The sequence below is a fragment of the Mustelus asterias genome, chromosome 28, assembly GCF_964213995.1.
Source record: "Mustelus asterias chromosome 28, sMusAst1.hap1.1, whole genome shotgun sequence".
NCBI classification, from domain to species: Eukaryota; Metazoa; Chordata; class Chondrichthyes; order Carcharhiniformes; family Triakidae; genus Mustelus; species Mustelus asterias.
In genome coordinates this window covers 21192759-21219352 of record NC_135828.1, presented here as the reverse complement: position 1 = coordinate 21219352, position 26594 = coordinate 21192759, and the positions used below count along the sequence as shown (strand labels likewise).

The following is a 26594-nucleotide window of genomic DNA, read 5'->3' as shown; positions in this document are numbered from 1 at the left end:
TTAGCATGGCCAATCCACCTAACCCACAAATCTTTGGACACTAAGGGGCAATTTAGCATGGCCAATCCACCTAACCCACAAATCTTTGGACAGTAAGGGGCAATTTAGCATGGCCAATCCACCTAACCCACACATCTTTGGACACTAAGGGGCAATTTAGCATGGCCAATCCACCTAACCCACAAATCTTTGGACACTAAGGGGCAATTTAGCATGGCCAATCCACCTAACCCACAAATCTTTGGACACTAAGGGGCAATTTAGCATGGCCAATCCACCTAACCCACAAATCTTTGGACACTAAGGGGCAATTTAGCATGGCCAATCCACCTAACCCACAAATCTTTGGACACTAAGGAGCAATTTAGCATGGCCAATCCACCTAACCCACAAATCTTTGGACACTAAGGGGCAATTTAGCATGGCCAATCCACCTAACCCACAAATCTTTGGACACTAAGGGGCAATTTAGCATGGCCAATCCACCTAACCCACAAATCTTTGGACACTAAGCAGCAATTTAGCATGGCCAATCCACCTAGCCCACACATCTTTGGACACTAAGGGGCAATTTAGCATGGCCAATCCACCTAACCCACAAATCTTTGGACACTAAGGGGCAATTTAGCATGGCCAATCCACCTAACCCACAAATCTTTGGACACTAAGGGGCAATTTAGCATGGCCAATCCACCTAACCCACAAATCTTTGGACACTAAGGGGCAATTTAGCATGGCCAATCCACCTAACCCACAAATCTTTGGACACTAAGGAGCAATTTAGCATGGCCAATCCACCTAACCCACAAATCTTTGGACACTAAGGGGCAATTTAGCATGGCCAATCCACCTAACCCACAAATCTTTGGACACTAAGGGGCAATTTAGCATGGCCAATCCACCTAACCCACACATCTTTGGACACTAAGGGGCAATTTAGCATGGCCAATCCACCTAACCCACACATCTTTGGACACTAAGGGGCAATTTAGCATGGCCAATCCACCTAACCCACAAATCTTTGGACACTAAGGGGCAATTTAGCATGGCCAATCCACCTAACCCACAAATCTTTGGACACTAAGGGGCAATTTAGCATGGCCAATCCACCTAACCCACAAATCTTTGGACACTAAGGGGCAATTTAGCATGGCCAATCCACCTAACCCACAAATCTTTGGACACTAAGGGGCAATTTAGCATGGCCAATCCACCTAACCCACAAATCTTTGGACACTAAGGAGCAATTTAGCATGGCCAATCCACCTAACCCACAAATCTTTGGACACTAAGGGGCAATTTAGCATGGCCAATCCACCTAACCCACAAATCTTTGGACACTAAGGGGCAATTTAGCATGGCCAATCCACCTAACCCACAAATCTTTGGACACTAAGGGGCAATTTAATATGGCCAATCCACCTAACCTGAACATTTTTGGACTGTGGGAGGAAACTGGAGCACCCGGAGGAAACCCACGCAGACACGGGGAGAATGTGCAAACACCACACAGTCACCCAAGGCCGGAATTGAACCCGGATCCCTGGCGCTCTGAGGCAGCAGTGCTAACCCACTGTGCTACCGTCAGGAGGAGAGGACTAGTAAACAGCACTTAGAGAGTTGCTCATTTGAAGAGCCAGGGCAGACATGACGGGCCAATTTGACCCCGTTCCGTGTTGTAACGTGTGCTGTGATCACGTGTGCCACTGAAAGGAGAGGAACGAGATTTACTTTGTCAACATTCCTCCCTAAAACCGACAAGTGCAACAACATTCATTTACCAGTAGCTCATCGCATGGCCTCTCAAGGGGTGAAGGTTTGGTGGAATGTGAGCTCTGGAACAAAAAAGTAATTGTTCCATTGAAAACCTACCGAGCATTGTGTACACCCTTGTGTTCAGGTCATGTCTCTTGAGTGGGTGTACTATGCCTTCATATCTCTCCACAGCTATGCACATCATTGTTAGGATGCAGCTCACAACAGCTGTAGTCTGAACAAAAGGAACCATCTTGCAGACAAAAACCCCTGCAAATGAAATTTCAGACAAAAGATTGAAAACGATCCGCTGGAAGTTTCTCTGACAACGCAAAGCCACTTGGCATTGCAAGGTTTAATGGAATGGCTGCTCCATTCAATAAGAGACTGGGAAAGAAAATTGTGCAGCAAAATGGCCGCCGGATTTTTCGGCCGACATTCCATACCTGAATAATACACCCTACCATTAAAAAAAGGTTCTGGTTTTTAATGACATTGCAATAATTGCCTTGAAGTGCCAAGTGGTGTAGTCAATAAATAAATCTGAAACATTGGCAAATCAATTAGCAGATGTGCGTGGAGTTATTTTTCTTTGCTTTCCACCATCCAATAGTAACTCTTCACATACCCATTGCTGCAACGTGTCAACCAGATTCAGTCAATTGCTCCTTGATGTTGCACCCTCTTTAAGATTAAACTCATCTAAAACCCTGCAGCCCCTACCCTGATTGGCACCTAGACTCGTTTACCCATTACCCTGGGTGGTAAAGACTTGCCTCCATTCTCATGTACAAAATATTTTGATTTTTAGAGCTATTCTAAACATCAATATGTATGCACTTAGAACCATAGAATCCCTACAGTGCAGAAGGAGACCGTTCAGCCCATCGAGTCTGCACCATCTTTCTGAAAGACCATCTTTACCCAAGCCTAACATGCACTCCTGCTCTATCCCCACAACGCACGCATTTTCCATGGCTAACCCCCAATGTTGTCCATATTTGGACACTAAGGGGCAATTTAGCATGGCCAATCCACTTAACCTGGGCATCTTTGGACACTAAGTAACAATTTAGCATGGCCAATCCACTTAACCAACATATCTTTGGACACTCGGGGGTAATTTAGCATGGCAAATCCACTTAATCTGGGCATCTTTGGACACTAAGGGACCATTTAGCATGGCCAATCCACTTAACCAACACATCTTTGGACACTCAGGGGCAATTTAGTATGGCCAATCCACTTAACCAACACATCTTTGGACAATCAGGGGCAATTTAGCACAGCCAGTCCGACTAACCAGCACATCTTTCAGACTGTGTGAGGAAAGCGGGGGAAACCCACGCAGACACGGGGTGAACATGCAGACTTGGCACAGACAGTGACCCAAGCCGGGAATCGAACCATAGAACCATAGCGTGTCACAGCACACGTTTTGGGGACCGTTGCCCTAGACTGATAGTCTCCACTTTGCGTAATAAAGTATCTGTGTGTAATAAGGCAGAAGTCACCAAAATCCCTTTATTTACAAGTCTGACAACAGCACACAGAGCGCTTTCAGTTAGCAGCCTACACTCGGAGTGCCAGAGGAACTGACACGCCTGGTTAAATACAAAGCAAGAGGCTCCCTGATTGGCCCATCAATTGGGCCCTTAATCAGGGAGTCCATATTCTAACTGGCCCGCCTCAATTGCCTGATTAAACCCATTGGACTGTGTCACCCTGTTACTGGAATAAACTTTCTTCTCTCAAGCCTTCAGCGCGGTTGAACATCTATCTGTTCCTTTTTTATTTGTCCTATCCTTCACTTTTCATTCCGACTTCCTGACAGTTTACCCTCGGAGACGCTTAAAATTGTGCTTTTAAACAAATACCTTGATTAAGAGATGGAAGGAAACCAGAGTGTGTTACGCAAGTAATTATGCTGTTATACAGATCAGTCATCTCAACTCATTATGTGGACTCCGCCCCCACGCTTTACAAGTGAATTTCCTGCAATTAACTGATTCAGAGTGAATAGAAAATTGAGCCCAGAATTTTAAAATCAGCAGGAAACAAAATAATTTCCTTTGATTTATTGCAAAGTGTCAATCCAGTTTTCTTTAGTGGACAACACTTGTGAAATGCTAAGTCTGTGCCATTTCTTTCAGTAAGTTTGAATGGCGTCTGGACCTGTCATTATAAAAATTAGGAAGTTTCCATAATTACAGGCGCCTGGGCTCAAGAAACATGTGGCCAATTTCCCACTGTGTGCTCACACGTGGTTAAACGTGCTACAGGAGGCTCGCACAGTCCACAGTGTGCCTGCATTTCTTAAAGTCAGCCTCACCACCCCTCTTCAAGGGGCCGCGGACTCGGGTTACAGCACCTCAGGAGAATCTTCGATGGAAGGAAAAAGTGGAGCTGCAGTGCGGAGGAAGAGGGCTCCCAGTCTCTCAGCTGCCCTGCTGGAAGGTCGAGAGGAGCAGAGGGAGAAGATGGTTCCACAGGAGGGGACAGGAGGCACGCTCCCCAGAGGCAGTGGGAGGAGGCAACCACAAGGAAGTCAGGGCTCTGTCCACACGGAGGCGGCAGAATGGCACAGTGGTTAGCACTGCTGCCTCACAGATCCGGGTTCGATTCCCGGCCCTGGGTTACTGTCCCAGCTAATTGAGCCCAATCCCAAAACAGCCTTCTTGCTTTCCAGGGGCTCTTTATGTTCCCCCCCCCCCCCGTACAACTTCACATGTGCCTTACAAGCAATCACTTTGTAGAGGGGGGGAGGCACGGTGACGCAGTGGTTAGCACTGCTGCCTCACAGCGCCAGGGACCTGGGTTCGATTCCCGACCCTGGGTTACTGTCATAGAAAAGCTACAGCACAATACAGGCCCTTCAGCCCACAAAGTTGTGCCGAACATGTCCCTACCTTAGCGATTACTAGGCTTACCTATAACCCTCTAGGGTTATAGGTAAACCTGTCTGTGCAGAGTCTGCACGTTCTCCCCGTGTCTGCATGGATTTCCTCTGGATGCTCCGGTTTCCTCCCATAGTCCAAAAGACGTGCTGGTTAGGGTGCATTGGCCATGCTAAATTCTCCCTCAGTGTACCCGAACAGGCACCGGAGTCTGGCGACTCGGGGATTTTCACAGTAACTTCATTGCAGTGTTAATGTAAGCCTACTTGTGACACTAATAAACAAACTTAGAGATTGGACATGTTGGAAAAACTCTGTCTGTATCTTTTGGAATCATAGAATCCCTACACTGCAGAAGGAAGCCATTCGGCCCATCGAGTCTGCACTGACCACAATCCCACCCAGGCCCTATCCCCATAACCCCATGCATTTACCCTTGCTAGTCCCCCTGACATTAAGGGCCAATTTAGCATGGCCAATCCATGACCCAGTGACAGTGACAGACTGTTCCGAAAGCTAGTGGCTTGTGCTACCAAATAAACATGTTGGGCTTTAACCTGGCGTTGTGAGACTTCTTACTGTGTTTACCCCAGTCCAACGCCGGCATCTCCACATCATTGTTACAATTATACAGGGCCTTGGTCAGGCCACACCTAGAGTATTGTGTGCAGTTTTGGTCTCCTTTTCTGAAGAAGGATGTTCTTGCTCTCGAGGGAGCGCAGCGAAGGTTTACCAGGCTGATTCCAGGGATGGCGGGACTGATGTATGAGGAGAGATTGACTAGTTTAGGATTGTTTTCGCTGGAGTTCAGACGAATGAGGGGGAACTCGTAGAGACTTATAAAGTACAACAGGACTAGACAGAGTAGAAGCAAAGAGGATGTTCCCGATGGTGGGGGAGTCTAGAACCAGGGGTCACAGTCTGAGGATTCGGGGTAGGCCATTTAGGACAGAGATGAGGAGACATTTCTTCACCCAAAGAGTGGTGAGCCTGTGGAATTCATTACCACAGGAAGTAGTTGATGCCAAAACATTGAATGTATTCAAGAGGCGGCTGGATATAGCACTTGGGGCAAATGGGATCAAAGGTTATGGGGAAAAAGCAGGATTAGGCTATTGAGTTGGATGATCAGCCGTGATGGTGATGAATGGTGGAGCAGGCTCGAAGGGCCGAATGGCCTCCTCCTGCTCCTATTTTCTATGTTTCTATGACCTGAACCTTCCACTTTCGTACTTTAATTGTTTAAGTCCCAACAACTGCCAATGAGATTGGCTGGAAAATTGGGCATAAGCAGATGTTTGCAAAATAAGTGCATGAATGGTAGCAATTTCAGACGCAAAGGCTGGAATTCTCCCATCCCACCTGCCACTGGGCAGGGGGGTGGGGGGGAAGTGGCCCATGTAAGCGTCCATTGAAGTCGAGTGGGAATCCCTGCTTTTCAGGCGAGCGCAACCGGAAAATCCCGCCCAACATTTGGAATTCCACCCCAATAGGAAATTTGACCCCTAGGTTTTCTTAAGCACCCAGCTACACCATAGTTATTTTCTCCCTGCTGCTCGATCAGGGAAATTTAGCATAGTGACATTGTCACTGGGTTAGTAATCCAGAGGTCCAGGCTAATGCTCCAGAGATATGGGCCGCGATTCTCCCACTGCGACCCACGACTTTTCTGATGGGTCAGGCTGGAAGATGCGCGTGTCGGCCATTTTGTGGGTTCCCCGCCAGCTTTTATGACCCGCGCGCATCTCCCCGCCGGGAACCCGCACAAAACCAGCGGGCCACTGATTAGCGTGAGTTTACATACCTTTACACGCCATTATCGGAATCCACACCGCAATCTCACATCTGCTTCTCCCACCTCTTTGGAGTGACGTAACTTTGACGTGAATCAGAGTAGGTATTTAAAAGTCTCAACCTGGCGTGGCAGCCTTGAGCTGGCGTGAGGAGGTAAATGCTGCTAGCGGAGCACGGGGGATGTTTCAGGACCCCCCTGGAGATGCCTGGTGGCCTTCCTCCTGCTGTCTTCAGGTGTTGGCCCATGGACCAGTGCAGAGGTTCAGACATGGGCTGCATGGAATCTGCTGCCACTGGGCACACATCTGGTGCTGCTTTGCAGACTGTCCCTGTCCTGTGACACAGACCAGCAACACATGCCTGTAACGGATGCTGCAGTTGCACACATAGCAATGGCTCAAGGCTGCGCAGTGCCCACGGCTGCCCACCGACCTGCATAACCTGTGCCAGCATTTGTCATGATGGGAATCTCACACAACCCTGATCGGGCCACGCACGGCACCATGGATTGTGTGGTGTTGCCAGCTCCCACAAGTAGGGGTTCTGGCCCAAGTGAGGGACTGGCTGCTGGGTCTATGCAGCCAATGAGAGTAATCCGTTATTCTATGCTCTTTCCAAGCCCCACTGTGCAGATGGCCCTCGGTTTGCCCAATCTGGAGCTGGCCATGTTGGTGGCAGCAAGGACGGAGGAGGAGGCGGCGGCTCAGGAGGTGGCAAGCGTGGAGAGACCACCGCAGCAGACCCTCAGGAAAGAGGGCAGGGGGCTGCCGCTGAGGGCCCGGAGGTGGGTGAGGATGCTCCCGAGAGGGTGCACAGAAGGCGCAGGTTGCTGAGGGCAAGGAGGTACAGGCCCCACAATTCCTTCGAGGCCCTCTCGGAGGAGATGTGCCGTCGCCGGCTGCGCCTGTCCAAGACTACGGTGCGACACATTTGTGAGATGCTCTCACACCTGGTACCTGAGGGGAGGGGCGGCCACCCGCTCCCTGTGGACGTGAAGGTGACGGCAGCCCTCAATTTCTAAGCCTCCAGATCATTCCAGACACCCAGTGGTGACCTAGCTGGGATCTCCCAGGCCTCTGTGCACAGATATGTGCGGCAGGTCACAGATGCCCTGTATGCCCGGGCAGGGCAGTTCATTAATTTTGACGTGGGCCGTGCACAGCAGGAGGCCCGGGCTCTCGGCTTTGTATCCATTGCCAGGATCCCGAATGTGCAGGGCGCAGTGGATGGCACGCACATCACCTTGCGGGTCCCCCATGTGAGGGGGCATTCGGACATCCCTGGGCTCTTTGAAGACCAGCCCAGGCTCCCGGGATGGCTTCCTCGTCCCTTGGGCTGACCAGAGGCCCCGGGGGCACTCCATGGGATGCCAGGGTAGCTGGACGGAGCTCCAGAAGCTCCGGCGTCACCTGGCTCTGCCAGTCCTGGAGGCCTAGATGTGTCGGCCCCATGATGTGTGATCCCTCAGCCCTGGCCGTCTGAGACTGGGCCAAGCTCTGGAGCCCCTCCGCTACAGCATTCTGTGAGCGAGCCAGGCTCTGGAGCCCCTCAACAGTAGCCCTCTGAGGCTGGGCTAAGTTGTCGAGGTTCGCAGCCATGGCCTGCTGAGTCTACAGAATGTCAGCGAGAGTCCCAGCCATGGACAGCAGTGTCTCCCACATGCCCCCGACACCCATGGCCATCGAACGCTGTGCCTCCTGGATGCCTGCAACACACTCGCCCGTGGCCTGTTGTGTCTCCAGGATGGCCTGGATCCTGTCACCCATGAGGACAGACCCCTGAGCCAGACTTTCCACTGCGGTCACCATCCTTGAAGTGTTGGCCTGGTTCGCAGGCTGTGTCGGCACCACTTCCTACAACAGCGCTCTGTTTGACTCCCCTTGCAGTCGCAGCCTGGTTGCTGACAGCCCTTCCACCCGGGTTTCCTGATGCAGCTCCACCAGCCTTGGGAGGAACACACCCAGGGGCCCAGCAGCTGGCTTGGGGACAGCTGAATCCTGGCCTCTGGCAGACCCTCCGTGTGCCCGAGCCCTTGGATGTGCCCGCTTCCACCAGATGTGCATCCGTGTCTGTGATGTGCTCACCAGTTTGTGACCCAGAAGCCTCAAGGCTAAACGTACCCACCGTGGTGATCGTCTCTGTGTTGGCGGGTTGTGTGGCACATGCCAGTGACGCTCCAGTGGAGGATTCCTCAGTGCCTCCCTCCGAGGTGTCATCCAGGGGGTCGTGGGCAGTTTGCTCCAGAGCAGCGGGGCGATACCCGAAGGGCCGGGTTCCTCTGGGTCCAGAGCTGGAAAAAAGAACACGCATTAGGGGGAGGGAGGCAGAATATTCTACGCAGCATCGCACTTACTTAGAGGAGGACCTAGGTTGAGGGTGCGCTTCTGCTCACTTGCATGCTGTACGCCGACCTGGCTATCGGTGACCATTTGGTATGGCCCATCACCCCTTGCCCGCTCCATGGCACGCTCCTCCATGCTGGTTAGCTGCTGCAGGTCAGGCACACCACCACCAGTCGGTGTCAACTCCCGTGCGTTGTGGGTGTTGTTTTCCTGTGGGAACATAAGGTGGATAGCAAGCATTAACATATTGCAGTGCACGGTGCGCAATGCGTGCCTGTGTCTCGGGCGTTGTGCTGACAGTTTCGGGGAAAGCGGTCACCACTGAAGGGTGCGCGTTGAGGGGTGAGGGGAAGGGGTTAGATTCTGCTCCTGGGGGAAGGGTCACTTGTTGCATGTCCTTCAGGTGTCGAAGCAGGGTTGGAGATCCGTGCCAAGCATGTGCGGGGTTCCGAGTGCGATGCTCACTCGCCCTTGCCGCTCGCAGAAGGTCGTACATTTTTTTGCGGCACTGCCTGCCCAGAGGCTCCTGGCATTCACCGCTCCTGCCACCTCCTCCCACGGTGCCGTGGCAGATGTACCCCTTCGGCGAGGGCCCTGGCCGGGGAAGATCCACTCACGCCTCTCCTTCATGGCAATGTCCCTGTGGGGGCCAGCAATGTGTGTGGCGGGGGGGGGGGTTGGGGTTGTGGGGCCAGCAATGTGTGTGGCGGGGGGGGGATTGGGGTTGTGGGGCCAGTGATGTGTGGGGGGGGGGGGGTTGGGGTTGTGGGGCCAGTGATGTGTGGGGGGGGGGGGGGGTTGTGGGGCCAGTGATGTGTGGGGGGGGGGGGGTTGTGGGGCCAGCAATGTGTGTGGCGGGGGGGGGTTGGGGTTGTGGGGCCAGTGATGTGTGGGGAGGGGGGGGTTGGGGTTGTGGGGCCAGTGATGTGTGGGGGGGGGGGGGGTTGTGGGGCCAGTGATGTGTGGGGGCGGGGGGGTTGGGGTTGTGGGGCCAGTGATGTGTGGGGGGGGGGGGGTTGGGGTTGTGGGGCCAGTGATGTGTGGGGGGTGGGGGGTTGGGGTTGTGGGGCCAGTGATGTGTGGGGGGGGGGGTTGTGGGGCCAGCAATGTGTGTGGCGGGGGGGGGGGTTGGGGTTGTGGGGCCAGTGATGTGTGGGGAGGGGGGGTTGGGGTTGTGGGGCCAGTGATGTGTGGGGAGGGGGGTGTTGGGGTTGTGGGGCCAGTGATGTGTGGGGGGGGGGGGGTTGTGGGGCCAGTGATGTGTGGGGGCGGGGGGGTTGGGGTTGTGGGGCCAGTGATGTGTGGGGGGGGGGGGTTGGGGTTGTGGGGCCAGTGATGTGTGGGGGGGGGGGTTGGGGTTGTGGGGCCAGTGATGTGTGGGGGGGGGGGGGTTGGGGTTGTGGGGCCAGTGATGTGTGGGGGGTGGGGGGTTGGGGTTGTGGGGCCAGTGATGTGTGGGGGGGGGGGTTGGGGTTGTGGGGCCAGTGATGTGTGGGGGGGGGGGGGTTGGGGTTGTGGGGCCAGTGATGTGTGGGGGGGGGGTTGGGGTTGTGGGGCCAGTGATGTGTGGGGGGGGGGGGGTTGGGGTTGTGGGGCCAGTGATGTGTTGGGGGGGGGGGGGGGTTGCTCCTGGTCGACCTCTGAAAATCTGGGTGCTGGTTTGCGCGCAGACATCCTCATGGTGTGACAGGTTTGTGTCCATTCCTGCAGCTTATCTTCAGCACTGGCTTATTAGGGGAGTGCGGCCAGTCAGGGGGGTGCAGGGGCAGTGAGTGCGGCCAGTCAGGGGGGTGCGGGGACAGTGAGTGCGGCCAGTCAGGGGGGTGCGGGGACAGTGAGTGCGGCCAGTCAGGGGAGTGCGGGGACAGTGAATGCGGCCAGTCAGGGGAGTGTGGGGACAGTGAATGCGGCCAGTCAGGGGAGTGTGGGGACAGTGAGTGCGGCCAGTCAGGGGAGTGCGGGGACAGTGAGTGCGGCCAGTGAGGGGAGTGTGGGTGCAGTGAGTGCGGCCAGTCAGGGGAGTGTGGGTGCAGTGAGTGTGGCCAGTCAGGGGAGTGCGGGTGCAGTGAGTGCGGCCAGTCAGGGGAGTGCGGGGACAGTGAGTGCGGCCAGTCAGGGGAGTGTGGGTGCAGTGAGTGTGGCCAGTCAGGGGAGTGCGGGTGCAGTGAGTGCGGCCAGTCAGGGGAGTGCGGGGACAGTGAGTGCGGCCAGTCAGGGGAGTGCGGGGACAGTGAGTGCAGCCAGTCAGGGGAGTGCGGGTGCAGTGAGTGCGGCCAGTCAGGGGAGTGCGGGGACAGTGAGTGCAGCCAGTCAGGGGAGTGTGGGTGCAGTGAGTGCGGCCAGTCAGGGGAGTGCGGGTGCAGTGAGTGTGGCCAGTCAGGGGAGTGTGGGGACAGTGAGTGTGGCCAGTCAGGGGAGTGCGAGTGCAGTGAGTGCGGCCAGTCAGGGGAGTGCGGGTGCAGTGAGTGCGGCCAGTCAGGGGAGTGCGGGTGCAGTGAGTGTGGCCAGTCAGGGGAGTGCGGGTACAGTGAGTGCGGCCAGTCAGGGGAGTGCGGGGACAGTGAGTGCGGCCAGTCAGGGGGGTGCGGGGGCAGTGAGTGCGGCCAGTCAGGGGGGTGCGGGGGCAGTGAGTGCGGCCAGTCAGGGGAGTGTGGGGAGAGTGAGTGCAGCCAGTCAGGGGAGTGCGGGTGCAGTGAGTGCGGCCAGTCAGGGGAGTGCGGGGACAGTGAGTGCGGCCAGTCAGGGGGGTGCGGGTGCAGTGAGTGCAGCCAGTCAGGGGGGTGCGGGTGCAGTGAGTGCAGCCAGTCAGGGGGGTGCGGGGACAGTGAGTGTGGCCAGTCAGGGGAGTGCGGGTGCAGTGAGTGTGGCCAGTCAGGGGAGTGCGGGTGCAGTGAGTGCGGCCAGTCAGGGGGGTGCGGGGACAGTGAGTGTGGCCAGTCAGGGGAGTGCGGGTGCAGTGAGTGTGGCCAGTCAGGGGAGTGCGGGTGCAGTGAGTGCGGCCAGTCAGGGGGGTGCGGGGACAGTGAGTGTGGCCAGTCAGGGGAGTGCGGGTGCAGTGAGTGCGGCCAGTCAGGGGAGTGCGGGGACAGTGAGTGTGGCCAGTCAGGGGGGTGCGGGTGCAGTGAGTGCAGCCAGTCAGGGGAGTGCGGGTGCAGTGAGTGCGGCCAGTCAGGGGAGTGCGGGGACAGTGAGTGCAGCCAGTCAGGGGGGTGCGGGGACAGTGAGTGCAGCCAGTCAGGGGAGTGCGGGTGCAGTGAGTGCGGCCAGTCAGGGGGGTGCGGGGGCAGTGAGTGCGGCCAGTCAGGGGAGTGCGGGGAGAGTGAGTGCGGCCAGTCAGGGGAGTGCGGGTGCAGTGAGTGCGGCCAGTCAGGGGAGTGCGGGTGCAGTGAGTGCGGCCAGTCAGGGGGGTGCGGGGACAGTGAGTGCGGCCAGTCAGGGGAGTGCGGGTGCAGTGAGTGCGGCCAGTCAGGGGAGTGCGGGTGCAGTGAGTGCAGCCAGTCAGGGGGGTGCGGGGGCAGTGAGTGCGGTCAGTCAGGGGAGTGCGGGTGCAGTGAGTGTGGCCAGTCAGGGGAGTGCGGGGACAGTGAGTGCGGCCAGTCAGGGGGAGTGTGGGTGCAGTGAGTGTGGCCAGTCAGGGGAGTGCGGGTGCAGTGAGTGCGGCCAGTCAGGGGGAGTGCGGGGACAGTGAATGCGGCCAGTCAGGGGAGTGCGGGTGCAGTGAGTGCGGCCAGTCAGGGGAGTGCGGGTGCAGTGAGTGTGGCCAGTCAGGGGAGTGCGGGGACAGTGAGTGTGGCCAGTCAGGGGAGTGCGGGGACAGTGAATGCGGCCAGTCAGGGGAGTGCGGGTGCAGTGAGTGTGGCCAGTCAGGGGAGTGCGGGTGCAGTGAGTGCGGCCAGTCAGGGGAGTGCGGGTGCAGTGAGTGCGGCCAGTCAGGGGAGTGCGGGGACAGTGAGTGCGGCCAGTCAGGGGAGTGCGGGGACAGTGAGTGCGGCCAGTCAGGGGAGTGTGGGGACAGTGAGTGCGGCCAGTCAGGGGAGTGCGGGGACAGTGAGTGCAGCCAGTCAGGGGAGTGCGGGGGCAGTGAGTGCGGCCAGTCAGGGGAGTGCGGGGACAGTGAGTGCGGCCAGTCAGGGGAGTGCGGGGGCAGTGAGTGCGGCCAGTCAGGGGAGTGCGGGGGCAGTGAGTGCGGCCAGTCAGGGGCCCATTGGTAACAACTGCGTGTGAGAGATTTTGAAGGCTGCATTCAGTTGAGTGTCATTCATCCCTCGGGGTGCTGATTGGCTGCCATTCAATAGGCTGCTGTATCCAGGGGGGGTGCAGTACTGAAGGCTCTGATTCGAGAGAGGGAATGATCACAAGCTGGAGTTGTGCACGGCAGCACAACGCAAGCTCTCTGCAGGACAGCAGTGAGGACAGTGTGTTCAAGGGATGGAGGGATTGCGTTCCCACATTATTCGGATCCATGGGGGCATGAGGTGAGCCGCCAGCCATGTCTGTGTGTGGGGGGAGACGGGGCGGGGGGGTACAGCAATGTCTGTGTGTGGGAGGAGATGGTGGATGGGGAAATGGGTGGGGGGCGCAGCAGCGATAAGGCCAGTGATGTCTGTGTGGGGGGATTGTGCGGGCCAGTGATGAGGCCAGCGATGCTGTGGGGGGGGGTGGGGGGGGGACCAGCGATGTGTGTGTTGGGGGCGGGGGGGGGTGGTTGTGGGACCAGTGATGTGTGTGGGGGCGTTCTGGGGGCCTGCAATGTCTGTGGGGGAGGTTGTGGGGGCCAGCGATGTCTGTGGGGGGTTGTGGGGGCCAGTGATGTGTGTGGGGGGGTTCTGGGGCCAGCGGTGTCTGTGGGGGGGTTGTGGGGGCCAGCGATGTGTGTGGGGTTTGGATGGCAGTGATCTGGATGCTGGGAGGTCTTTTCCACGATCTCTCAGCGATGTGCGTATGCGTGGGTTCCTGCTCATCCCGCCGATTTCAGGCTCTTTAGCACGAATAGGTCCCGCCCTCCCCGGGTTTTTAATGAGAGTTACAATTGCGACCTCTGCATTGCACAGAGTGCAGAGATTCGAGTGAGAAGGTGAACTGATCTAGAACAGTTTTCCTGCCAATTCAGCACTTTTGGGAGAATCGGGGCCATGAGTTCAAATCCCAGACAGGGCGAGTTTAAATTCCATTTTTATTTTCATTCTTTTATGCGACTTGGGTGTCGCTGGCTAGGGCAGTATTTATTGCCCATTCCTCGTTCCCCTTGAGGAGGGCAGTTAAGAGTCAACCACATTGCTGTGGCTCTGGAGTCACATGTAGGCCAGACCGGGTAAGGACGGCAGATTTCCATCCCTTGGATATTAGAGAACCAGATGGGTTTTTACAACAATCGACAATGGGTTCATGGTCACCATTCGACTTTTAATTCTAGATTTTTATTGAATTCTAATTTCACCATCCACCATGGTGGGATTCGAACCCGGGTCCCCAGGACTTTACCCTGGGTCTCTGGATTATTAGTCCAGTGACAATGCCACTATGCCACCACCTCCCTTTACAACAATCAACAATGGTTTCACGGTCATCATAAGACTTTAATTCCAGATTTTTATTGAGTGCAAATTTCACCATCTTCTGTGGTGGGATTCGAACCCAGGTCCACAGAACATTAGCTGAGTTTCTGGATTGATAGCCGAGCGAAGATATCACTGGGCCATCGCCTCTAAATCTGGCACAAAATGTTAGTTTCATTTATTTATTATAATTATCATATCGTAAAAACCTATTTGGTTCACTGAAGTCCTTTAGGGAAGGAAATCTGCCGTCCTTCCTCGGTCTGGCCTACATGTGACTCCAGAGCCATGTGGTTGATTCTTAACTGCCCTATGACTCAGGTGTATCAGACTGCCACAGAAAGTAGCACTGTGGTGGAGGCTGCATTGTTGAAGAAGGCAGTTTATCACCGCCTTAGGATCCCTACAGCGGAGAAGGAGGCCATTCGGCCCATCGAGTCTGCACCGACCACAATCCCACCCAGGCCCTATTCCCGTAACCCCACACATTTACCCTGCTAATCCCCTGACACTCGGGTTAATTTAGCAATGGCCAATCAACCTAACCCGCACATCTTTGGAGTGTGGGTGGAAACCGGAGCACCCGGAGGAAACCCACGCAGACACGGGGAGAACGTGCAAACTCCACACAGTGACCCGAGGCCAGAATTGAACCCGGGTCCCTGGCGCTGTGAGGCAGCAGGGCTAACCACTGTGCCACCCGCGCCGCCCACCTTCTGAAGGATAATTGGGCATGGTCATCTTTATTATGTTATTATGTCAAATCTCAAGAACAAATAAAAAGAAGTTTATTCTGTTCCCGTTGACTCTGGATCATTGTGTGACTCTTTGACCTTCAGAAATGAAGCCCCAATTCGCATCTCAATTTCCAAGGGGATATCTTGTTGTCAGTCAACAGCAGAAGGAAGAGTGCATGTCAAATCAGTCTAATAAAACCGGAAGATTCAAGGCCCACAGATTGGATGCAAGTGATAAGAAAGAGATTTGACAGGGTCCCTCTGGGATGAAGTGCTATTGACTGGTTTGAGCTTTGCTTTGATGTCAATGTATTAAAAGGAAGTGGAATGATACATTGGAAGTAGTGGGTTCAATATTTTATATATAAAATGACCAACTTGCTACAAGGCTTCTTTCCATCTCCAGGAAGCCTTGATGTTTTCAAAGTGCAATGACATTACAGTGCTGTTCAATGCTCCCCATGGTCAGGGTGTCGGTAACCAAGTAGCACAGAGTTAAGGTCAAGGGCAGGAGACTTAGAATCGCTACAGTGCAGAAGGCCATTCAGCCCATCAAGCCTGCGCCAACAACAAACCCACCCAGGCCCTATCCCTGTAACTCCACATATTTATCCCACCAACCCTCCTGGCACAAAGGGGCAATTTATCACGGCCAATGCACCTAACCCGTACATCTTTGGACTGTGGGAGGAAAGCGGAGCACCCAGAGGAAAGCCACGCAGACACAAGGAGAATGTGCAAACTCCACTCAGACAGAGACCAAGGCCAGAATTGAATCCGGGTCTCTGGCGCTGTGAGGCAGCAGTGATCACTGTGTGCCACCGTGATCCCTTGAAACAACCAATGATAGCTTCATGGTCACTATTGCTGAGACTAGCTTCATATTCCATATATATTCATTGAATTGCTGGGATTGGAGGGGATTTGAGTGAAAACGTTTTCACCCGGGGGGTGGTGGGAATCTGGAACTCACTGCCTGAAAAGTTGTGTCCGGATGTATCACAGCTTGTTATGGTTCCTGCTCCGACCAAGACCACAAGAAACTACAGGGTTGTAAATGTAGCCCAATTCATCACGCAAACCAATCTCCTATCCATTGACTCCGTCTACACTTCCCGCTGCCTCGGCAAAGCAGCCAGCATAATCAAGGACCCCACGCACCCTGGACATTCTCTCTTCCACCTTCTTCCATCAGGAAAAAGATACAAAAGTCTGAGGTCACATACCAACCGACTCAAGAACAGTTTCTTCCCTGCTGCTGTCAGACTTTAGAATGGACCTACCTTATATTAAGATGATCTTTCTCTACAGCCTAGCTATGACTGTAACACTATATTTTGCACCCTCTCCTTTCCTTCCCCCTTATGTACTCTATGAACGGTATGCTTTGTCTGTATAGCACGCAAGAAACAATACTTTTCACTGTATGCTAATACATGTGACAATAATAAATCAAATCAAAATCAAAATTCGGGGGGGGAGGGGGAGGGGGTGTGGTGCGGTGTCAAGGTGACATATTGTCAAGGGCAGCACAGTGGCACAGTGATGAGCACTGCTGCCTCACAGCTCCAGGGACCCAGGTTCAATTCCAGCCTTGGGTGACTGTGCGGAGTTTGCACGTTCTCCCCGTGTCTGCGTGGGTTTTCTCTGGGTGCTCTGGTTTCCTCCCACAGTCCAAAGATGTGCGGGTTAGGTGGATTGGCCATGCTAAAATTGCCTCTTCGTGTCCAGTGATGTGCAGGTCAGGTGGATTGGCCATGCTAAATTGCCCCTTAATGTCCAAAAATGTGTAGAGTAGGTGGATTGGCCATGATAGATTGCCTCTTAGTGTCCAATGAGGTGTATATTAGGTGGATTGGCCGCGCTGAATGCGCAGGAATGGGTGTGCAGGATAAGATCCTTTTTTGGAGAATCGGAGCACACTCAAGGGGCTGAATGGCCTCATGGGGAATCTATGATTCGAATATGGAGTTCAGGAGTCTCAAATCCTAGTCACTGTTCCCAATGGTTTCTGTCAGTTGCTGTAAGTAATGATTCTGCTGTGATCATTTCAGGCAAATCCCAGGTGACCATAGGGGGGGGAGAGCTGACAGGAGGCGATTTAACCTGAGGAATCACCACACCTCAGGCGAGGGGCGAGGTTGAGAAGGCGGGGCCTTCATGAATAATCTCAGCCGGTGCAGGAATTGAACCTGGACTATTGATGTCGCTCTGCATCACGAACCAGCCATCCAGCTAACTGAGCTGTTTACATCACTTTTTGTTTCTTTCCTTGTACCTCTTATATTTCACCATCATTCCTTCTGTCAGTTTATCATTCCTGCCTCATTTATTTATCAGTGTCACAATAGGCCTACATTAACACTGCAATGAAGTAACTGAAAATCCCCCAGTTGCCACACTCCGGCGCCTGTTCGGGTACACTGAGGGAGAATTTAGCACGGCTAATGCACCCTAACCAGCACATCTTCTGGACTGTGGGAGGAAACCGGAGCACCCGGAGGAAACCCACGCAGGCACGGGGAGAACGTGCAAACTCCACACAGTGACCCGAGGCCAGAATTGAACCCGGGTCCCTGGCGCTGTGAGGCAGCAGTGCTAACCACTGTGCCACCGTGATCCCTTGAAACAACCAATGATAGCTTCATGGTCACCAGTACTGAATTGAATTGCTGGGAATTGGAGGGGATTTGAGGGCAAACCTTTTCACCCGGGGGGTAGTGGGAATCTGGAACTCACTGCCTGAAAGGCTGTACCCGGATGTATCACAGTTTGTTATGGCTCCTGCTCTCACCAAGACCACAAGAAACTACAGGGTTGTAAACGTAGCCCAATCCATCACGCAAACCAGTCTCCCATCCACTGACTCCGTCTACACTGCCTTGGGAAAGCAGCCAGCATAATCAAGGACCCCACGCACCCCAGACATACTCTCTTCCACCTTCTTCCATCGGGAAAAAGATACAAAAGCCTGAGAACATGTACCAACCAACTCAAGAACAGCTTCTTCCCTGCTGCCATCAGACTTTAGAATGGACCTACCATATATTAAGCTGATCTTTCTCTACACCCTAGCTATGATTGTAACACTATATTTTGCACTCTCTCCTTTCCTTCCCCCTTATGTACTCTATGAACAGTATGCCTTGTCTGTATATACTGAGGGAGAATTTAGCACCTAACCAGTGCGTCTTTCAGACGGAGGAAACCCATGCAGACACGGGGAGAACGTGCAGACTCTGCACAGACAGTGACCCGAGCCGGGAATCGAACCTGAGTCCCTGGCGCTGTGAGGCAGCAGTGCTGACCATTGTGTCACCGTGCCTCCCCCCTCTACAAAGTGATTGCTTGTAAGGCACATGTGAAGTTGTACGGGGGGAACATAAAGAACCCCTGGAAAGCAAGAAGGCTGTTTTGGGATCAGGCATGCACACTTTATTAGTTGCATGTGATTTATAAAGTCCTTTCGGGCACTGAAAGAGGCCATTCAGCCCATCTGGACTTTGCCAGCCCAATCCAGTCAATTCCATTCCCCCACTTTACTCCTAAATTACCAGAATTACAAAGCATTACCAAGTATTGACAGCACAGAAGCGGACCAACAGGCATGTGCCTAGATTCCAGAGAGTTGAGTGGGGAAGAGGTGGAGCGAATCACCTTCTAGCTCCAAGCCTGCAGCTGTTGGCTACTTGCCTACCTTTCCTGGAGTCTGAAACATCTGCTAACAAAGTTATTTTCAATGTGTGCAGCTGAGTTGCTGCTGATAACAGGAGCAGCTCGCTACTGGGATCTAAGCATCTCTGCCTGTGTTGGATTTGTGATTCACTTTAATCATAATTCATTGGGTTGTAGCTTGCCTTCACGCAAGTGAGCCCTGGGGTGCCTTCTTGAAACTCCACTGCCTCTTCAACGGTGGCAATGTGGCATAGTGGTATTACATAGTGGACAAGTAATCCAGAGACCCAGGGTTCGAATCCCACCACAAAATTTGAATTCAATAAAAATCTGGAAATTAAAGTCTAATGATGACCATGAAACCATTGTTGATTGCTGGAAAAACCCATCTGGTTCACTAATGTCCTTCAGGGAAGGAAATCTGCCATCCTTACCCAGTCTGCACGGTGGTAAAGTGGTTAGCACTGCGCCAGGGCCCCGGGTTCGATTCCAGCCTTGGGTGACTGTGTAGAGCTTGCATGCTCTCCCCGTGTCTGCGTGGGTTTCCTCCGGGTGCTCCGGTTTCCTCCCACACGCCAAAGATGTGCAGGTTAGGTGGATTGGCCATGCTAAATTGTCCCTTAGTGCGTCAAAGATGTGCAGCTCAGGTGGATTAGCGGGGTATATACGTGGGGTTACGGGGATAGGGCCTGGGTGGGATGCTCTGTCGGAGGGACGGTGCAGACTTAATGGGCTGAATGGCCTCCTTCTGCACTGTGGGGATTCTATGATTCTGTCATGTGAGTCCAGATTCACAGCAATGTGGTTGACTCTTAACTGCCCTCTGAAATGGCCCTCGCATGCCAATCAGTTCAAGGGGCAATTAGGGATGGGCAATAAATGTTGGCCAGCCAGCAACACCCATGTCCCACAAATGAATTTTTTAAAACCTTCATTAAAAAGAAGCTCTTTCACGAAGGTGAGATCCCTCTTGCTTTTGTGACAAACCTTGTTTGCCTGTGTATCTGTGCAAGGTTTTGTAAGTTGTGTATTTATATTTCAGTGCTTATTAATCTACTGTGGGGTGTCATTATAAACTGCTGTGTGATCTCTCGCTGTGCTTTGCATGAATATTGTAACAATATTGAAATGTTTTAATGTTGGTTTTGTTTCTAAAAAAAACCCACAAAACTATGATTGATAAAGAGTGGGATTTTCCAGCCGCACTCGCCCCAAGACCGGAAAATCTTGCCCGAGGTCAATGGACCTTGGCATGATCCTTTTCCTGTCCCACCCGCTACGATTCCCGTGACAGGTGGGACGGGACATTTACAGAACCCCTACAGGAGGCCATCCGGCCCATCGAGTCTGCACCAACCACAATCCCACCCAGCCCCTATACCCGTAGCCCCACGTATTTACCCTATTTAGTACCCCTGACACTCAGGGGCATTTTACCGTTTACCGATTTGTCAAACCTCTCCAATTTAGCACGGCCAATCCACCTAACCCGCACATCTTTGGACTGTGGGAGGAAACCAGAGCACCCGGAGGAAACCCACGCAGACACGGGGAGAACGTGCAGACTCCGCACAGAGAGTGACCCAAGCCGGGAATTGAACCCGGGTCCCTGGCGCTGGGAGGCAGCAGTGCTAACCACTGTGCCACCGTGCCGCCCAAAGGAATTGTTAAGCTACGTCCTTGAACAAGCCTGTCTTTTCCCTGTCACATTCTCAAAACCCCTTCTTTGCAGAATTGTGACAGCACAGAAAGAGGCCATTCGGTCCATCGTGTCTGCACTGGCTCCCCGAATGAGCAACATGCCTAGCTCCATTCCCCACATTTCGCCTGTAACTTTTCTGATTGTTTTTATTCAAATAATCATTAAATTCCCTCTTGAATGCCTTGATCAAATCTACCTCCACCACACTCTCAGGCCGAGCATTCCAGACCCCAAACCACTCACTACATATAAAAGTTTTTTCTCCAATCTATTTTGCTTCCTTTGCCATTAATTTTTAATCCGTGCCCTCTTGTTCTTGATTCTTTCATGAGATGAACAGTTTCACCTTATCGACTCTATCCAAGACCCCTCGTGATTTTGAAGATGTTTGTCAAATCTCCTCTCAGCCTTCTCTTCTCCAAGAAACAGTCTCAACTTCTCCAATATTACTACATAACTGATGCTCCTCATCCCTGGAGCCATTCTCTCTCCGATATCTCCAATTCTTTACTAAAATGCAGCAGCAAGAACTGGTCACAATATTCCAGCTGAACATGAATTATTGTCCCACACAAGTTTAATATAACCTCCTTGTTCTTGTACTCTACACCCCTAATAAACACTGCTGCCTCACAGCGCCAGGAACCCGGGTTCGATTCCCGGCTTGGGTGACTGTCTGTGCAGAGTCTGCACGTTCTCCCCGTGTCTGCGTGGGTTTCCTCCGGATGCTCTGGTTTCCTCCCACAGTCCAAAAGACGTGCCGGTTTAGGTGCATTGGCCGTGCTAAATTCTTCCTCAGTGTACCCGAACAGGCGCCAGAGTGTGGCGACTAGGGGATTTTCACAGTAACTTCATTGCAGTGTTAATATAAGCCTACTTGTGACACTAACAAATAAGCTTTAAAAATTGTGCAGCTAAATTGACCTTTCGTGACCCAAGATGCGTAGGTTAGGTGGATTAGCCGCGGTAAATGTCTGGAGTTACGGGGATAGGGCGGAGGAAAGAGCCTGGGAAATATATCTGTCAAATCAGAGAGTCAGTTCAGGCTTGATGGGCCAAATGGCCTACTTGTGACACTAATAAATGAACTTTAAAAAAAATACCCAAGCTACTGTATGCTTTGTCAACCATGCTCTTGGCACAGTGGTTAGGACTGCTGCCTCGCAGTGCCAGGGACGCGGGTTCGATTCCCGGCTTGGGTCACTGTCTGTGTGGAATCTGCACGTTCTCCCCCGTGTCTGCGTGGGTTTCCTCCGGGTGCTCCGGTTTCCTCCCACAGTCCGAAAGACATGCTGGTTAGGTGGATTGGCCATGGTACATTGCTCCGTGGTGTCCCAAAATATGTCGGTTAAAAATTTTTAAAGCTTATTTGTTAGTGTCACAAGTAGGCTTATATTAACACTGCAATGAAGTTACTGTGAAACTCCCCAATGCACCTAACCAGCCGGAGCACCCGGAGGAAACCCACGCAGACACGAGGAGAACGTGCAGACTCCGCACAGTTACCCAAGGCCAGAATCAAACCCGGATCCCTGGCACTCTGAGGCAGCAGTGCTAACTGCTGTGCCACCGTGCCGCCCCTTAGGGGCATTAGCTATGCTAAATTGCTCCTTAGTGCCTCAAGGTGTGTAGGTTAGGGGGATTAGCCGAGCTAAATTAACAGAATCCCTACAGGGCAGAAGGAGGTCACGGTTACTGTGGTCAGAGTCCTGTTGGTAATAATGGCAGCAGATAAATGATGCAACCCAGAAAAGAGAGAGCTGGGGACGTTGTGAAAGAAGGTTGTGGAGGAAATAAACAAAAGGACCTTCTGAGTTAAGTCAGCAAGGACTGTACTTTGGTAATACCAGGGTTTCTGTGGTCAGAGTTCTGTTGGAAATAATAGCAACAAGAACAAATGGCATCAGATTAAAGATATATCCCAGAAAGGAGAGAGCTGGGGACATTGTGAGACAGATTCAGTATGTCTGCTACGGCCAGAGTTCTTTCAATGTTTTATAAATAACTTTAAAGTCAATAGATAACGATCAGAGACCCAAGGAACGCAAGCACAGGAAAGGGGAAATAAAGAACAAGAATCAAATTTGCCTTTGGTTGTAAATTATGGATATAAACTGAGAGTTCACAGCATGTGTAGGGAGCTCGGGCTGGACCTTGATCTTGCACTGATGCAGTGTATATTTTACCCCAAGACTGAAAGTGCTGGGAATGCTCAGAGCAACTGCAGAGAGAGACACATATCGAGTCCATAGGAGTTATGTCTTAGAATCTCTGCAATGCAGAAGGAGGCCATTCAGCCCAAAGAGTCTGCACCAACAACAATCCCACCCAGACCCTATCCCCGTAATCCCATTCTTTTACCCTGCTAGCCCCTGACAGTGAGGGGCAATTTAGCATGGCCAATCAACCTAACCAGCACATCTTTCAGACCCGTGGGAGGAAACCCATGCAGACACGGGGAGAACGTGCAAACTCCACGCAGACAGTCACCCAAGGCCGGAATCTAACCCAGGTCCCTGGTGCTGTGAGGCAGCAGTTCTATCCACTCTATCAGCGTGCCACCCCTTAGTGCCTCAAGATGTGTAGGTGAGGGGGATTAGCCATGCTAAATTGCCTATTAGTGTCCCAAGATGTGAAGGTTAGGTGGATTAGCAATGGTAAATATCTGGGGTTACGAGGATAGAGTGGTGGAGAGGTCCTGGGAAAGATATGTCAGAGAGTCTGTTCAGGTTGATGGGCCAAATGGCCTCCTTCTGCACTGTAGGGAACCTATGATTCTATGAGAAGTCCATTGACTTTGGCAGGCATGTAAAATTGCACCCATTCTGTCTCTAGTTGTCCAAATCTATGTAACGGAAGGTGAAGAGACAATCGATAGAGAAAGAGACATACTGTCGAAGCTTTCCATCTTGCACTCATCAGGACAGAAACACAAGAACGCCAAATCTCAAAGGGAACACCCTGCATGAAAAAAACGTTCTGATTGGTTGGCGAATGGACTAGTGCCAAGTTGCCACATCCTGGGACACTAAGGAGCAATTTAGCATGGCTAATCCCCCTAATCTAATCTTACTAGTGGCAAATTGCCACTAGTTGGCAAGTGGCAAGTGAATTAAGATTAGTAATTGGTTGAATTTTAGTAATTAGTTGTTGTTTGAGTCAGGGCAGCGCTGATTTGGTAAGAAATGTGTGGCAGTGGAAATGACAAAATTGTTCCTTTGTATATTTGAAAAGACACTAAATCAGACCAGTATTTCTTAGAAGGACGGTAGTCACCCTCTAACGATTGAAGATATCAACTGGAATTCACCAACCTTGCCCACAGCCAGGATTATCCAGTCCCGCTGCTGTGAATACAGATCTGGCTAAGTGCTAAATTGTCCATTCTCCCTGGCAAGAGTGGCGAATTCCGGCTTCCATAAATTTTCTTTATTCTTTCCTTGAACATGGGCGTCGCAGGCTGGCCAGCATTTATTGCCCATCCAGGGCAACTAGGGAACGGCAATAAATGCTGGCCAACCACATCGCTGTGGCTCTGGGGTCACATGTAGGCCAGACCGGGGAAGGACAGCAGATTTCCTTCCTTAAAGGGACATTAGTGAACCAGATGGGTTTTTCCGACAATGGTTTCATGGTCATCAGTAGATTCTTAATTCCAGATTTTGTTTATTGAAGTCAAATTCCACCATCTGCCGTGGCGGAGATTCGAACCTGGGTCCCCAGAACACTAACTGAGTTTCTGGATTAATAGTCTAGTGATAATACCACTCGGCCATCGCCTCCCCAAGTAAACCTTTACGCAGGTTTGGTGGAGGAAATAAACAAAAGGACCTTCTGAGTTAAGTCAGCAAGGACTGTACTTTGGTAATACCAGGGTTTCTGTGGTCAGAGTTCTGTTGGAAATAATAGCAACAAGAACAAATGGCATCAGATTAAAGATATATCCCAGAAAGGAGAGAGCTGGAGACATTGTGAGACAGATTCAGTATGTCTGCTATGGCCAAAGCTCTTTCAATGTTTCATAAATAACTTTAAAGTCAATAGATAATGATCAGAGACCCAAGGAACGCAAGCACAGGAAAGGGGAAATAAAGAACAAGAATCAAATTTGCCTTTGGTTGTAAATTATGGATAAAAACTGAGAATTCACAGCATGTGTAGGGAGCTCGGGCTGGACCTTGATCTGGCACTGATGCAGTGTATATTTTACCCCAAGACAGAAAGTGCTGGGAATGCTCAAAGCACCTGCGGAGAGAGAAACATATCGAGTCCATAGGAGTTAAGCCATAGGATCCCTTGCAATGCAGAAGGAGGCCACGGTAATGGCAATAATGAGTAAACAAAACCTTAGTCCAGGGTAGGTGTTTATGGCAGAATAAAGGTCAGCTCTGCCTGGAAACTAAAACAGGAGAACAAGATGCAGATTTTGAGTCTGCATTGGACTCAATGCATTAACTCTGTTTCTCTCCACTTGCCTGGATGGGTGGAGCTCCAACAGCACTCAAGAAGCTTGACATCATCCAGGACAAAGCAGCCTGCTCGATTGCCATCCGATCCACAAACATTCATTCCTTCCACCACTGCTGCGCAGTGACAGCTATCTGTACCATCTACAAGATGTCCTGCAGGAACTTGCCAAGACTCCATAGACAACACCTTCCAAACAAGTGACTGCCATCATCTAGAAGGATAAGGACAACAGATACCTGGGAACACCACCACCTGGAGGTTCCCCTCCAAGCCACTCACCATCCTGACTTGGAAAAGTGTCGGCCATTCCTTCACTGTTACTGGAAACTCCTGGAACACCCATTCTAGCAGCACTGTGGGTGTACCTACACCTCATGGATTGCAGCCGTTCAAGATGGCAGCTCACCACCGCCTTCTCAAGGGCAATTAGGGATGGGCAATAAATGCTGGCATAGCCAGTGATGCCCGCATGAATTTTTTAAATGAATTTTTTAAATGGTACAGCCAGACCTGCAGAGTTTTTCCGATCTCTAAGTTTATTTATTAGTACCACAAGTAGACTTACATTAACACTACAATGCAGTTACTGTGAAAAACCCCTAGTTGCCACATTCCGGCGCCTGTTCGGGTACACTGAGGGAGAATTTAGCACGGCCAGTGCACCTAATCAGCACGTCTTTCAGGCTGTGGGAGGAAACCGGAGCACCCGGAGGAAACTCACGCAGACACGGGGAGAACACGCAGACTCCACACACAGTCACCCAAGTCGGGAATCGAACCTGGGTGCTGTGAGGCAGCAGTGCCAACCACTGTGTCACCACGCGGACTGCAGCAATATTTTTGCTTTAATTCCTTAACATTTCTAGTACAGTCTTTGGGGATTCTTGGCGGACATTAAGCAGCTAAATAAATGAAATTTGCAACAAAAGTGTGTTCCAGAAAACTGTTTTAAGAGAGTCATTTTGATAAATGTATTAAAGAAACATACAAGGTTTTTGCTGTTTTATCTTTTAGTCCCAGATGAAGGGATCAATTTCGCCTTGCTAATTTCAACATTGCAGCAAAATAGTGTGTGTGAGAGAGAGAGAGGCAGACTCACTCACCCCCGATCCATTGCGAGGAGATGTTCTGAAGCAGAGTGAAGGGGATACAGAAGAAGGTGATGAGGAGATCACTGACCGCCAGGGAGCAGATGCAGATTGTGGTGACTGTTCGAGACCGCTTCCCCCGCTTGACAATGCACATCACCAGGAGGTTCCCGAAGAGGGCTAGCAGGAAAATCAGGCAGTAAATCACGACAAAAGTTGCCTTGGCCGCGAGGGGCAACTCGGGGATGTAGATCAGAGGCTGCAGTTTGTAAATGCGGATGAACTGCTGCCGGGAAAGGTTATAAAAATCCAGCAACTGGTTCAGAATCTCGGGGGTAACGTTAAAGGACTCTGAGTTTTGCATTCTTCTGTCTCTGCTCCTCTCTCGCCAGTTGCAATCGGAGTTTTTTTGATAGCCTGCCCCCTTATAAAAGGTGCCCCAACTCTGCTAACTGGATGAGATCTTTAACCTGGTGTTGTTAGACTCCTTAACTGGATGAGACACAGCGTCCAGTCTGGTCCAGGGAGATTTCAATCACAGAAAGGCATTTGCAAGTTGAATTATTTTTTAAAAAAGGT

The 26594-nt window shown here is 52.1% G+C and overlaps 1 protein-coding gene across 1 annotated transcript in view; it reads right to left on the bottom strand.

Annotated features, from left to right (window-relative positions):
• LOC144480138 (pyroglutamylated RF-amide peptide receptor-like) overlaps positions 1-26379 on the bottom strand; it is a 42715-nt gene extending 16336 nt beyond the window's left edge. Inside the window, exons 1-2 of the mRNA XM_078199283.1 lie at positions 26031-26379; positions 1873-2025 (exon numbers count right to left, since the gene is read on the bottom strand). Coding sequence (XP_078055409.1) covers positions 1873-2025; positions 26031-26379 — 502 coding nt within the window. The remainder of the gene's footprint in view (positions 1-1872; positions 2026-26030) is intronic.
• Positions 26380-26594: the final 215 nt, after the last annotated feature.